The 14,859-nt window shown below is 41.2% G+C and overlaps 1 protein-coding gene across 12 annotated transcripts in view; it reads left to right on the top strand.

Annotated features, from left to right (window-relative positions):
- The window catches only part of DYNC1I1 (dynein cytoplasmic 1 intermediate chain 1), a 407,782-nt gene that overhangs the window by 372,065 nt on the left and 20,858 nt on the right, over positions 1-14,859 (top strand). For all 12 annotated transcript variants that reach the window (XM_004007740.5, XM_060414497.1, XM_060414492.1 and 9 more), the window contains one exon: positions 12,331-12,471. In XM_004007740.5, the coding sequence (XP_004007789.2) occupies positions 12,331-12,471 (141 nt within the window). The remainder of the gene's footprint in view (positions 1-12,330; positions 12,472-14,859) is intronic.

Consider the following 14,859-nt stretch of genomic DNA (forward strand, 5'->3'; position numbering starts at 1 on the left):
ATATCCTCTTTATCTATTCCTCTGTTGATGAACTTTCCAGGTTGCTTCCATGTCTTGGCTATCATAAATAGTGCGGCAAAGAACACTGGAGTGTGTGTATCCTTTCGCTAATAGTTTTCTGCAGATCTGTGCCCAGGAGTGGGATTGTTAGATCATACGGTAGCTGTGTAGAGAAGTAAGTTTGTTGACGCTGAATCCAAAGACCCATCTCATCATTATTACTGTGTTCAGATTACATTTACAAACTGGTGTGGGATGTCTAGTCTCTGTGTGGTACTGATTTCAATTCAGGATCCTTTACCATCCATACAACATTCTCTTGTTTCTAGGTATCTCTCTTCTTCTCTAGACAAATAAACATAAGAATATGTGAATGTAAAAATATTTCATGAAAAATTATGTTAATCTCCCTCTCAGTCAATCTCTCTCTCTTTCTCTTCCTCTCTCCCACTGCCCCCCAACACACACCAGTAGAACTGTATGTTTTAAAAAGAATCTCAGGTACATAGTAATGTTTTAAGTCCATGGATTACTTTTGTTTGTGTCCACTGAGATAAAATTCGTCAGACGTTTAATTCCCAATACCCTGTTCTTGTGATACACAGGAAGTACCTGACTAGGTTCCCTACCGTCCCAGCCTACTTTTCATATCACCTTCCTCCAAGAACAGTCCCTTGTGTTTGCTTTGGTGCCCGTTCTGTACAAGCGTGCTGACCCCTTTGCCATGATGGGGTGCTCTTCATCAGAGATAATATTTAAGTGAGCAGAGTGAAGGGAAAGGTTCGAACCAAAGTGGCATGCTTGAATAAGAGTCTTAGGAGGATGCTGAATCAAGAACCCATCAGGAGAAGCAGAGGTTCAGCCCCAGGGAGACCAAGAAAGAATCCAGAGCCCAAAGAATCAGGGGAAAGTTCAAGGCTCTGCTCAGAGGTGTCAGAAAAAGCTGGGACGGCACCCAGATGTTACCTGCGCCAGCACTTTCAGTGCATCTTCTCTGCCTCCTGTTCGCCAGGCTTACTGCCAAGTGTGAGATACAAAGCTCCGTGAGAAATTGTCTGAAATATCAAGGATGGTACATCAAAGTGGCAAGTGGGCGGACTTATGAAATGAGGGGAAGCAGCCCTAGACACAAACACTAGTAACACTAGGGTCCTCTTAGAGATCTTGGAGACACTCTGGCCACCTGATGCGAAGAGCCGACTCATTGGAAAAGACCCTGATGCTGGGAAAGACTGAAGGCAGGAGGAGAACGGGATGGCAGAGGATGAGACGGCGGGATGGCCAACTCGATGGACACGAGTTTGAGCAAGCTCTGGGAGCTGGTGATGGACAGGGAGGCCTGACGTGCTGCAGTCCATGGGATTGCAAAAGACTGAGCGACTGAACTGAACTGAGAGAGAGGTGGTTTGTGATTGGATGGCTTTAACTATCACAGGCGTGTCCAAAAATTTGGGTTGGCTTGCCAAACCAATCACAGAGCCTACGTGCCTGCAGTCCAACCGCAGCCACATTTCCCGGCCGCTCCTTGGCCAGCCGTCGTTAGCTTTCAGACGCTTCCCTCTGCAAGATGGCTGGTGAAGCCCCGCACTGTTGCACGTGATGGCTCCTTTTTAGTCCTCATCTGGCATCATACTGTCTGTCTAGGACTCATTCCTGCAGCCCTCTCTCCTCTTCCTCAGCGTCTCTTGTAAAAGATTCTTTGCCATGGACTTCAAGCTTGTCCCCTCTTTCAGTTTCAGACCTACATTTTGACTGCCAGCTTAACCTGAGTGTCATCTCCAGAGACTCAAATGCACCGTGTTGGATATATAAATCAGATCTTCCGGCCCCACTGTGCAGCTGCTTCTGTTTTCTGCAGTAGAAAAGCTGAAAACTCCCACGAGTGTTAGACATCTCTGAACCAATGCCCTGTACATTTATCACTACACGTTTAATAAATGAGTAGCTTATTGCATTAAAAAAACAGTCTTAACTCTATACCAAAGACCATTCATAATACGTCTTTACCCCCGACTCTATCCAAACAAAAATGATTTCCTATTATTCCATAGGACAGATCCTCAGATTCCACAGCCTGTCCCCACGTCTCACCTTCCATCTGGGAATTCCACGCTGATGTTCACAGCCAAGTCTTTTCATGTTGTGATTCTCCCCCCACCAACCGCCTGGCTTCCTTACCATCTATCAAAGTCTGTGCATTTTTCTAGGCGGGTCCCATCACCTGTCCCAGATAATACCTTCCTTGACCACATCAGACTAAAGGTAACCACCAAAACGCCATCTCCCCAGTCTCTGAATTCCTCTGGCACCTAACATCTGTACCACAGAGTTTAGCACCTGGCTACCTACTTGTTCGCTTTCTTTGGTATAAACAAACCAGAAAGCCAGTCTCTTTTCCAGAGATTCACAGACATGGTAAATTCCTCCTTGAGTTTTCCCCAAGAACGTGTCTTTGAGGACATTCTTATATATTTTTTTCTTTCTTCAGATGGGGAAATCTGCATACCTCCTTGTGACATGATGGGTTTTACCCTTTGTCTTAGTTATCAGGAAATATAGAGCTGATTCGCTACCAGACTGTGATAATCAGTTTATCTCGGGATCCTACTATTAGCTCTCTGTTCACCTGCCTCTGTTGTGTGTTTATTCTTACTTTTGCGATCTGTTTCACTTGTAAGACAACAATATGAGAAAATGGGCTCCCAAGAAAACAATTCTCTCTTATTACTTCATAATTTTCATTTTCCTATCTGGACTCCAAGTCCTTCTGAACTGTCCCATCTTGTCTTTCTATTGATTTCCTGAAGTAGGAAGAATATGGTAAGTCCTCAGTAAGTCATTGTTGAGGGATTAATACTTTCGAAGAGCTTAAGTGAAATAATGTATTTTGTTAAGGTGAGTGAGGTTATTTTAAACTCCGATGGAAACATCTCCTTAAAAATTACATAATTCTAGCAGAGGGCCCTGAAGCATATCTATTTCTGCTAGCGTTTTGTTAAGATGTTTAAAGCATCAGAAGAAAAACAATGAAAATCAAAAGTTAAAGGTTACAGTAACTTGAGCATAACCCTTGACACAGGGAAGATGATGAACCAAATCAGTAGTCTGCGGCCATTAACACTTCCTGGATGAAAGTGCATTTTTCCTATTAACACTTCCTGGATGAAAGTGCGTTTTTCCCCACAACCCCAAAGCCCTGCTGGCTGCCTCTGTAATAAACATGTAATAAACATGAGTCAGGTGGTGTCTGACTTATTCTTTCTTCATTTATCCTCATTTTCACCCCTTCTTCCCCTCCCTTCCTAACATAAGGTGGCAAACATTAAAATCAGCTTTCTAGAAAACTACCTATGCCAGTCATCAAATTCTTTTCTTCCCTTTTTTGGGGCGGAGGGAGAAGGAGGAGGTTCCGTTTTTTAAGCTCACTCAGGGAGGATACTTGAACTGTGAAAGAAACCACAAGAATGTAATCATCAAGTCACAGCCAGACCTGGCCTGTGTTTCTGCTTCCCGTCCATTTACCCCTGAACCCCCCGCCCCCCCAAACAGTCACCCACCAACACATACCTGTTAAATATTTATACAGGCATGTGTGAATAATCCGTAGAAGTAGAAGCACTTTTGAGACTTAAAATTCGCCCTGCTGACTGCTCTTTATCCCTGTGCAAGCAAGGCTTGCTGAATCCTTTCTTCTCTCTTTTAATGAGAGCAGAAACGTTTGCCCTTTCATTTTGGTGATATGCCGGAGGGGTTGCCTTCCTCATCCTTCTCCTTCTAAGTGCTAATGTTTGAAGAGTGAATGAGAATGACAAATAACAGATACAACTATGTACATAATCCATGCTTAGTCGCTCAGTCTGTCCAACTCTTTGCGACCCCATGGACTGTAATAGCCCAGCAGGCTCCTTTGTCCACGGGATTTTCCAGGTAAGAATACTGGAGTGGGTTGCCATTTCCTCCTCCAGGGGATCTTCCTGACTCAGGGATTGACCTGTGTCTCCTGCATTGCAGGCAGATTCTTTACCCACTGAGCCATCTGGGAAACCCACATAATTATGAAATTCAAAGATACCTCCATCCCCACCTCCTGGTCTAACCTGCATGTTATGTCTAATGTTGGAAGATAAATTAAATCTCCTCATTATCCCCCAAAGTAGCTGTGTTTGGATCAAACCAGGATAGGTCCATCTACAACAGCCTCGTGTGACCTCTCAGCCTTGCAAATTGTCCAGGGTTCATCATTAATAACTAGGTTATTTTCTCATGCCCATCTCCAATGTCCTGAATCACCTCATCTCATGCTTAGCTGGTGTTTCTAGTTTGAACAGACGTTAATTTCAACTTGGCTTGGGCAAAATAAAATAGGTCATCAGATCAATAAAGAGGGTAAGCAGGAAGCGTATCAAATGTATTCTCTCTCTAAACTGAATGTTTTGAACTTTTGCTGCGTGGGATTCTCTGCGCCAATTAGAATGAATACACAGTTTTCACCATTAAAATAAATAAAATTGTCAGCTATCCCACTTTACATATAATATTTTAAAAAAAATACATTGCATTTAACACCAGGAGATGCAGGGGTGCACACCCAGAAAAAAAACTTACCTTGACCCTTTGAAAATGTGCCGTTCTTATGTATGTATGTGTGCTGTGCTAAGACACTTCAGTCATGTCTGACTCTTTGTGACTCTATGGACTGTAACCCACCAGGTTCTTCTATCCATGGGATTCTCCAGGCAAGAATACTGGAGTGGGTTGCCATTTCCTTCTCCAGGGGATCTTTCCTACCCAGGGATTGAACCTTCATCTCTTGCGAATGGCAGACAGACTCTTTACCACTGTTCCACCTGGGAACTCCATCTAGGCTTATACCTTTATCTTTTTAAATCTCTAAGAATTATGTGTTTTTAAATTTATATATTTATATTTTTGCGTGCATGCTAAGCTGCTTTGGTTGTATCCGACTCTTTGTAACCCTATGGACTGTAGCCCACCAGATTGCTCTGTCCATGGGATTCTCCAGGCAAGAATACTGCAGTGGGTTGCCATGCCTTCCTCCAGGGGATCTTCCTGACCCAGGAATCAATTCTACACCTCTTACGTCTCCTGTGTTGGCAGGTGGGTTCATTACCAGTAGCACCTCCTGGGAAGCCCACTTTTCTACATATATATGTGTATTTTATAAATATATATACAGATATACATTACATATAAATTTATTTACAATGGGGAGAGAGTTTGTAAGTCAGACGCTAGAGTTGGATGGAGGTGGACAGTTTAGACCAGAGTGGAGATGTTCTACCACTGAATCTACCCACTAACAAAATGCAGTTGTGTGATTTAACCCTAAATAGTAACAGAGACCTGGAGAAGGCAATGGCAACCCACTCCAGCACTCTTGCCTGGCAAATCCCATGGATGGAGGAGCCTGGAAGGCTGCAGTCCATGGGGTCGCTAGGAGTCGGACATGACTGAGCGGCTTCCCTTTCACTTTTCACTTCCATGCATTGGAGAGGGAGATGGCAACCCACTCCAGTGTTCTTGCCTGGAGAATCCCAGGGACGGGGGAGCCTGGTGGGCTACAGTCCATAGGGTTACAAAGAGTCGGACACGACTGAAGCGACTTAGCAGCAGCAGTAACAGAGAAATATGCAAAGCTGCCTAAGGCTGCAAGCATGGCTATCCTTGCTTGTCTTTCTAACCATTAAAGGTACGGCTACAACCACACTTCTGGCTGCGTAGGTCCAGTCCGAGGTCATCCCTGTCCACCACCATGTCCTAAACATCAGTCTTCACCCATCCCCTCCTCCCTCCTAACACAGTCTCTCATCAGCTTGCACATTGGCGGTAAAATGAATGTTCCTTTAACCAGCATCGTGTTTGGTGTGAAACCACTCAACCATGGAGGAAATAGAGTCAGGGCAGCAGTAACCAGGGAGGGTCTCTCTTTAAACTGGCTTGCCTCCTTCTGCAGTCACAGAGTCTGTATTAGAGAGAAGCCAGCAGTCCAGAGAAAGACCACCCGAATGGTGCCAACAAGCCAGCCATCAGTTGACCCTCCCTGCTCTGCCTCTCTCCTGTCAGGAGGCAGAACTTATCCGAAGCGCCCTAGCAGCTAAGATGAACCCAAACAGTTCAGTTCAGGAGGGCACCCCAGCTTGAGTGTTTTCACAGTAATTCTCTACAGGCTTCACTAAAACGCCTTTAGGCGAACCCTTCGGTGCAGCTGATGTGCATAAAAATCGTGCCTGTGCAGGGAGAAATATACTCCTTTATGAACGAGGGAAGCAAAGCTTGTAGGTTTTTTCCCCCGTAACTTTAAACACTCAAATACTAGTCAAAACCTGTGAATATGTATACATTCTTTTATATGGATAATTATGCTCTTTATTGGTGGCGCCTCCTGGATTAGAAGGATTTTTCATGCAAATAAGCAGGAGAGGAAGGTAGTGTAACAAAAAAACACCTTTTATGTGGCTTATTCAGCAGAACTTCTACATTTATACAGAGGCAAAGGCTTTATTCCTGGATTTCTAGAGCCTTCTTTCTAATTATTTTATAATAACTAATTCAAATTAAAGTCCTCAGATGTACTTTTGGTTGAGGCAACCAAACAATAAACAGACTCCCTGTGCTTAACTCTGTTAAGAATAGTGCAGCCGAAGTGTTTATGCCTGATTTTGAGTCTCTCACCATGATAGAAGCAGGTAGAGGTAGGATTTGGGTATCAGGAGTATTGTTACAATATGAGCCACACAAATTAAGATAAATACAGGCTACTTTGTGCTTCAGGAGGACCCAGCATGTAGTTTGCAAATAATGTTTTCCATTTGGTTCAACAGCACCAAACTTCCCAACACCTTTTTTTTGGGCCAACGGTGTTGGTTTTTTGGTTTGGTTTGTGAGTTTGGATTTGTTTGTATAAGGACTTTCTTTTTATGGTAGAGGCATCCATTTTTGTGAGCTTCAAGTTTGGGGGTCCTTTAGTTTTTTTTTTTTTTTAAGTGATATTGTGGTCTCACATTTTTAATGTTTCCTGGAAGAACTGGCTGGCTATTTAATTACTTCACCAGAACCCACATGACAATTTTTGAAGGACATTTTCTTATTACTTGTTGTTTAATATTATGGTGATGATGATTTTTTCCCCAACAAGATACAGTTTTCAAGGTAAGATTCCATTTGTTTCCTTGTATTTCAGAATAAAAATACAGAAATGCTACTGTTAGTTGTCCACCCCCATCCGACCAACCCATATAATACCCTTTTCCCTACTCCCCGCCCTTCCAAAGAAAGGTTCATGGTTTGGGTCGAGATTTCTAAGTTGGCTTTGAAAGCTAATCATTTACAGGCAGATGCAACCTCAAGAACCACAGTGTTTGGAGGTGTTCGGAGGCATTTTAGCACAAAATATTCCTTTTCATCAGCCTTCAAAAAACTAAAGCCCATTGGGACGCCTTGAGCTCTCTGATAAGAGGAAAATAAATCATATAGAGGAAAATAAACACTATATTTCCTGGATGTGACTTTGGTACATTTCTGACATCAGAAATAGAAATTCACCTCTCATGAAATCATTTTATACTTAACTGATTGGAAAAATGTGCAGCTCTCCTCATCGTCAGAAGTGTACTTATAAAATCAAAGCTCAATCTAGAGATCAAGTCTTTATTGTAAAACGTTGATGGATGTTGTAACTGTTCATTTTTGAACAGAATTCACTACCTGCCTCTTGTATGTAAATTTAGTATTTTTTATCCCTTCTCCAACTGGTCAAATAAATCTTTTATTACTTTTATTATTTCATTTTTTTCACTGAAAACTACCTTCATATATCTTCGTGGATTTTGATGAAATATGAACTCAAAGTAAAAAAAAAATTGCTGAGATATAAATTCCACAGAACATCAAGGAAGATGGCTTTAATTATAATATGTACTTTTGAATAACTCGTTGTTAAACTTTCACATGCCTTATTCCATTCAGCTCTTACCACAGAACAGTTATAGAATCACAAAGCCAGTGGGAACCCTTGAGGTCAGTTTCTCCAGATTTCCATCTTACAGATGAAAATAAACTAAGATCTGAGGATGCTAAGTTGAAATTTCCCGAGGTCTGTAGTTTTTGCACTTTCTCTTACTTCCTTTTCCGTTCCATCCTCCTCGTTTTATCCCCATCTATCAGATAATATAATTCAATTGGAGTCCTTCACCCAAGGCTGTATAGGCATTGAGTGAACTTGAACCTGGATCTTTGCTTTCAGCATCATTTTATTCTCCTCTCTAATGCATGGCCTGCATTAATCTCTGCTGGCTAAAAGGCCATTTCCACCCTTTTTCTTAGTTTGCTGGAGAGAAAGATTTCTGTTAGCGTCACAAGATGCCAAGGGTCCCTGGAATTGTATGGGGAGCAGCCTTGGGATTATTAATAACTGATTCAGGAAATGAAAGGTTCTGACTGTGATATTTTTAACTCTTCCTAAAAGTTACATAAGGTGTGCTTAGTAAGTATGGGTTGAATTGAATGGGATAGCAGCCAGGACTGGTAACAGATTTCTCTTTCTGTGAAGACTGGAGACCTTCACTGTGTTTCATAGAGGACCCCCCACGGTTCCAGCAAACAGAAAATGGACTTGACAGCTAGAAAAACCAAAGAACCAACTCCAATGTCGCCACGTACAACGTCGGGAAAGCTACTGACTTTCCTGAACTGTCATTTTATTTTCTGTAAATATTGTCTACCTTTCAGAGATTTGATGTGAATTAAATTAGGCAATATGTATATGGAGTCAGGCACATGCAAACACCCAGTAATATACCCTGCCCTGCCCTTCAAGCCTGTCTGGGAGGTGACTGGTAGCCTACTTCTCCACGTCGAGAATCAGGGCATTAAAATCATGCTGATCCGTGTCTGGATATTTTAGCATTTGGGGGGCACAGCCCTGGAAACTTGTCTGGTTATTACAGCTTTTTTTCATTGGCGTGCGTCACACATACTGTGGGCTGCGTTACAAGGCAGTTTTCCTTTTCCTTTTCTTTTTTCTAACAGGCCACCAATACCAAGCAGGGCATCAGAAAAAGAGAATACACAAGTGAAGGGGTTTTTGCCTAGTGAAATTTGATTGTCTTGAAAAACACTTTCTATGGTACACACAGTGGAATGATATTTACTTTACTAAGTGGCCTAGTATTTTGCAGAGTAAATATCTAAGATTATCAAGCTTCTGTAGCTTTAATACATACAAATGATGTTACAAGTTCCTCCTCAAAAATCACTGGTCAAATTTGCCCCTACACTTTCCACCTTTTCAAAACTTGTAGTGTTTTAAAACTGGTGCTAATGCACTAGCAAGCTATAACAACTTTGTGTATACAAGCATCTATGTTTCAGAATTCAAAACCAGAATCTTTAGGCCCTAATGCTTTTGATGTATTATATGAAAGTGCTAGTATTTCATGATATATATGTAAATTAGGAAATGTTTTATATTAAGTGTTTGAGACAAATTTTCAGAGAGGTTTTCAGCTTACCTTTTGAGTCCCAAATAAGATAGAATGAAAGCTCCTTTATCGAAAAAAAACTGCACTTAATATTTGGAATAGCAGTGCTTACTGTTATAAGAGTGGCATTAGCCTATGCCTGTGGTGTCTGGTGATCTAATCTTGGGAACTAGTGGGTCACGGATGGTGGTTCCCTTGGTACCTTGCTAATGCCTTCAATCCTGACCAAGGCTTCTTCATCCTGTAAATTTATCAAGGTTAAAACAAATCCTTTGAAAAGATAAATCCTCTCCCTTGCCCCAAATGTGCACAATCTGTAATTTAGAATTACTTGCATAGTGACTTTTAGAATGAAAGATTCAGTCTTGGAGGTAGGAGGTAATAAGGGAATATTAGCATTTCGGTACAAGACGATTTAATACGAGAAAATTGGTTTTTGGTCGGATGAAACTAAAAGTTATTTCCAGATGTTTAAAAGGTAAAATATCCAAGATATACTACAGTTTTGACTAAGTTTCTTTAAAAAAAAAAAAAGCCACCAAAAGAGAAAAGGAAAGAAACACTAGAGATTAGCAATGTAATTTGAGAGAATTAACATATCAAATAATATCAGCTTCTTAGAAAATGCCTGGATGGTTTTAAAGCTGGATGGTTTTCTAATTGAGCAAAGCAAGGACTGTAGATTAGTTATATATTTATTGAATGTCTGTGTTCATCTGTGTCTACACCTCTATATGCTCAGTTATCCTATCAGCTGGGTTATTAATAAAGGGTCCTGAGAACTGGCTTTTTAAAGCATGTATAAATCTTTTCTACTCTTTGATTTTAAGAAAAATATGTTACTCATATTCTCTAACAAATAGTGACTGGCTAGCTATAAAGTCAAGAATTTGGGACAAATAATCTTCTACTAAGAGAATTTAATACTCAGAAGCAATCAATGAAGGACCACCTACTTTATCTACCCTGGCTTTTTTTTTTTTAATATTAATTTAAAAAGATAATGTTTTCATACTATTTTAAGGCATCACTGGATATTCAGATTCTCTGGAGAAGGAAGTTTGAATCATCTAGTCCAAGCAGTGAGAGAGGATGGGAAAAAGCCACATCAATAGCAAATAGGCAAATAATCTTAGGTCCAAATTAGAGTGCAAATATGGGATAGAATAGATATGTTGGCATAAGAGTTATAATGTAGAGGAGTAAAATACAAAGCTGTAAAACTAATGTCCATTTAATTCTTTTTGCGATTAGCAGTGTTACATGTTTTTCTAGCTACTTCTTAAATTAAAAATAAGACCACACACACTACCCACCCTACACACACAATGTCTCACCTAAAATCTTCTGTTGCTTTAATAGTCTTACAACTATATTCACGTCTCAGCAATGCCAAAGCAAGATAATTCATGGAAGGAGACATCACTTAGTCACTACCTTAAATTTTTGCATTAGGTTCAGGCTGTGGGAGTTTTATTGTCTTCTTACAGATTTTTTTCCCACTTTGAGTTCAGCATATGGATTTTGGGCTTTTTATTTTCTCTCACAAAACATCTTGGGAATTTGCTCAGATATTTGGTGCTGATTCCCCACAGATAGGTTCTTTGAACATTTTCTGCAGAAAGGATTTGCTTGTTCATATTGTGTGTTATCATTCTTTGGTCTTATTACGCTGGCCTGTACAGGCATTCCACGGTGCCCATGAAGAGGGTACAGACAGCTGACTGGATGAAGACATTGGGGAAAAAAACTCCCATTGTTTAGATTTCTGTCAGAGGATATAAGAATACTTAATTTCTTTTATCTCTAGGGCTTTCATTATCATTTAAATTTCATTTTACATTAATTGATCAGGGATTAGTAAAGCCATTATGCAGAAATTAGAATAAGACAAGCCAGATGGAATGAATAATTCATGAAGTCCAATTACGTTTTATTTCTGGTGTACTTGCCTCTGACTTCTGTGCTATTTTGATGTGACAGTATTCGCTGGAAATCAGGAGTGCCATTTTAATTTATTGTATCCCTCTGGAGGGGAAGCTTTTGTATGCAGTAGGGGTGTGTTAATGCATTTTCCCCCCAAAACACCGATTTTCAGGGCTCTTAGAAATATTGGGTGAGCTAGAAAATGTGATTCGCCTTCCACGGAGGTTGAGGGGACAGTGCATTGAGCCTCACCAGTACACTTGATTTGGGTGAACTGATCCTAGATGGAGAGGCCAGAGTCTCAGAACCGCGAGATGTTTCGCGTGCCCGACGAGCTAACGATCCCTTTAAACTACGTGACCCCATTCCCGCGCAAAGGAGCCATTAAAGTATAAATCTGGCCCCGGAGTCGGATTGGAAGCAGAGCTGCAGCCACGGAAAACGGCCGCTAGGTGGCAGGCGTTGCCTTCCGTGCTAAGGGTTCTGGGTCACCGCGATTGCCCGGGCTTCCAGAGCCTTCCCCCGCGGGTCTTACCCCGGCGAGCCGAGCACGCCTGGGTTCGGCCCCCAGCAGCTCGCATCGCGCAGCCCGACGAGCACCCCGAGTGCCCGGGCCGCCCGTTCACCTGTGTGGAATGTCTCCCCCGACTGTGTCCGAAGCCGCCTCCCCGCCCGTCCCAGCCCCCAGCCCCTTAGGAGTCCCTCCCCGCCCCCCACCCCCGGTATTTATTTATGCCAGTGGACAGTTCTAGTAACTTTAAAGCTGCGGTTCACCTTCCCGAGGACTTTCATCTCGGGAAGTTTTATGACACTTTGTGAATGTGCAAAGTTTTTAATTAGGCTCGCTAGACAGCCCGAGGCAGCGGCAGCGCCACAAAGTCTTCACGGTCTCTCTGCTTTACAGCACAACAAGCCGCTCTACTCCTTTGAAGACAATGCCGACTATGTGTACGATGTCATGTGGTCGCCCGTGCACCCCGCGCTCTTTGCCTGCGTGGACGGGATGGGGCGCTTGGACCTCTGGAACCTCAACAATGACACCGAGGTGAGCGCAGGCGCCGGACCCGGCGGGCTGGGAGGGGGGCGCCGGCGGCTTCTCTCCGTCTCCCCCTCTCTCAGAAACGGCCTTTTTTTGGACAGACCCTCTAATTGCAGCTGTGCTGCCGACCCCCCCATTCTCCGCTGCTCTGCAGGGAATTGGCAGATGCATTTGGCCCCAAATCATTTAATCTCACTTCATCCCTAAAACCGTGGCAGAATCCTGGACAATTGACGACCCTTCTTTGCAAAGAGCAAAACCATACGTGTTCACGCCTTTCACTGCGGGAAAGGACACTGGGGCATATTTGAGAGTGGTGTTGAAATAACTATGGGCAAACACTTGGAAAAGTAAGCTTTTGTGGACTCTGACTTGAGATTGGGCTTTTTTAAAGGGCTATTTGCCAGTGTTTGCTGTTTGCACGATTTCTGTTTTAAATCTGTAAAAGATGATTCTCTGGACTGTTGATGTTTAGATCTAGTGTTCATTTAATTTTTAGAAGGTAAATAATCCTTGTCTAAGAGACTGAACTCACCACTCTTGTAATAGTTTCTATCTCTGAACATGTTTATTAAATTCAGTAATTTTTAAAAAATATTTTAACATGTCACATTTGGAGTACTTCACAAGTGAAATTTTTTTCAAAAGGCAATTAATCACAGGGAAATAGTCTTTAAAAAATCATGCTGTATATATTCATGTTTTTAAAATTATGTCACATGGCTTATTCCTTTTTTCCACTCTCAAAATTATTGAGGTGCTGATTTTCAGGTACTAGAGTTTGGGGGTTGAGTTTAAAAAGAAACAAGAATATTAAAGGTCCTTCAGTTTAATACAATAAAATGGTCTGGTCATCAGCTGGTCCGTGATTTAGGGTAGCTCTCCATCAATAAGAGTGGACAGGTAAGAAGAACAAGTGCTGAAAACTACGTGTCAAGTGGAGAACAAGGGAGAGGTCTTTTGAAGTGTTCTGAACAGGAAACAGCTCAGCCTTTTTAATTAGGAAGCCTGCAGCTGGGGGATGTGAAGAGAACCGGGCTGCCCTGATATTTTTTGGGGAGGGGCAGAGAAATATCCTTCAGGTGTTAATACTGAGTCACTGTATCATACAAGATTATATGCACCTAAAACCACTGCCAAATAGTTGTCTTTTACAAATCTTTCCATTTAACTCTGTTTTTGATTTTTCCTTTTGGCTACCAGAACTGCATGACAAGGACAAGAGTTATGTAATGAAGTGTCCTTGGAAATGCAGGGCAGCAGTACGTGCAGGGCCCATCATTTCAGACTTTGAAACATTTATAACATTATTGCCTTTCATGGAAAGGTGCCTACTACTAGACAATGTAATGGTTTCCCAAAGTCTTTCATCACCATTGATTAAAATCATATTGTTTCTTTTGGTAGAATAAACTCATTCACTGTAAACAACCCAAAAAGCACAGTTTTCAGTTTGACTTAGGAAACAACCCACCTCCTGCCACACACACACGCAATTAGAAATCAGATTTACTAGAAGTGAGTTCAGGTGATACTCAACTATTAATATGGTGCAGTGGCGTGTCCTACCAACTCCTTAGTAATTCCTCTGTAACTCTTTTTGTTTAGTTTTGGGTTTTTTTTATCTGCTCTTTAGGTAAAATGAAATAATATCTCAGCATTGCCAAATGTGATTTTTTTTTCTCCCTTCCCTCTCTCTAGGTATCAAGAGACAACCGCATAAGTCCTTTATAGCTAAGCATTTTAAGAAATCATTACTAGGCATGCAAATCGTTTAGTTTTGCGGTGAACGTAGGTCTGCTTTTGCAATAATAGTAGATACATTGAGCCTGATTCAGATCCAGTAATAAACTGAACACTTTTTAAAACCCTCAAATCACTTTCGTCTTCTGTCAAGTTGAACAAGATTTTTAAAATATTTGTCCGATTAGAAATTAGATTTGTTTAAAAAAAAAAAACCAAAAAGCCTGAAACTTCAGTGCTTCTTAGTCGGTGTTCGAAATACAGTGCTTTTTAAACCAACTTATTCCAAGTACTCCTATGCAAAGACAGTTTTTACATTCACCTACTTCACTGTTACTGATCTCTACACAGTGTGGTAAATTATGTATATATATTCTGTGTTTGCAATTAAAATGATTAAAAACTGTGAAAATAAGAAACTGAAATACAGGAGTAAGAGACAGTTATGCATTATTTTCATTATAGATTCAGTGACTTTTGAAAACTCATTACTTGTCAAATTAATGAAATATTTTTGTCATTTTCTTCATACATTTCATAATTCTTTTAGTATGTGTTATAGACTGCCAGTTTCTATTTTTTTACCCCCACCATTTATAGCATCTATGAAAAGAAGATATTTTTAAATGGTTAAAATAGAAATTGTTCCAG

Source organism: Ovis aries, chromosome 4 (genome assembly GCF_016772045.2).
Source record: "Ovis aries strain OAR_USU_Benz2616 breed Rambouillet chromosome 4, ARS-UI_Ramb_v3.0, whole genome shotgun sequence".
In the NCBI taxonomy this organism is placed as follows: Eukaryota; Metazoa; Chordata; class Mammalia; order Artiodactyla; family Bovidae; genus Ovis; species Ovis aries.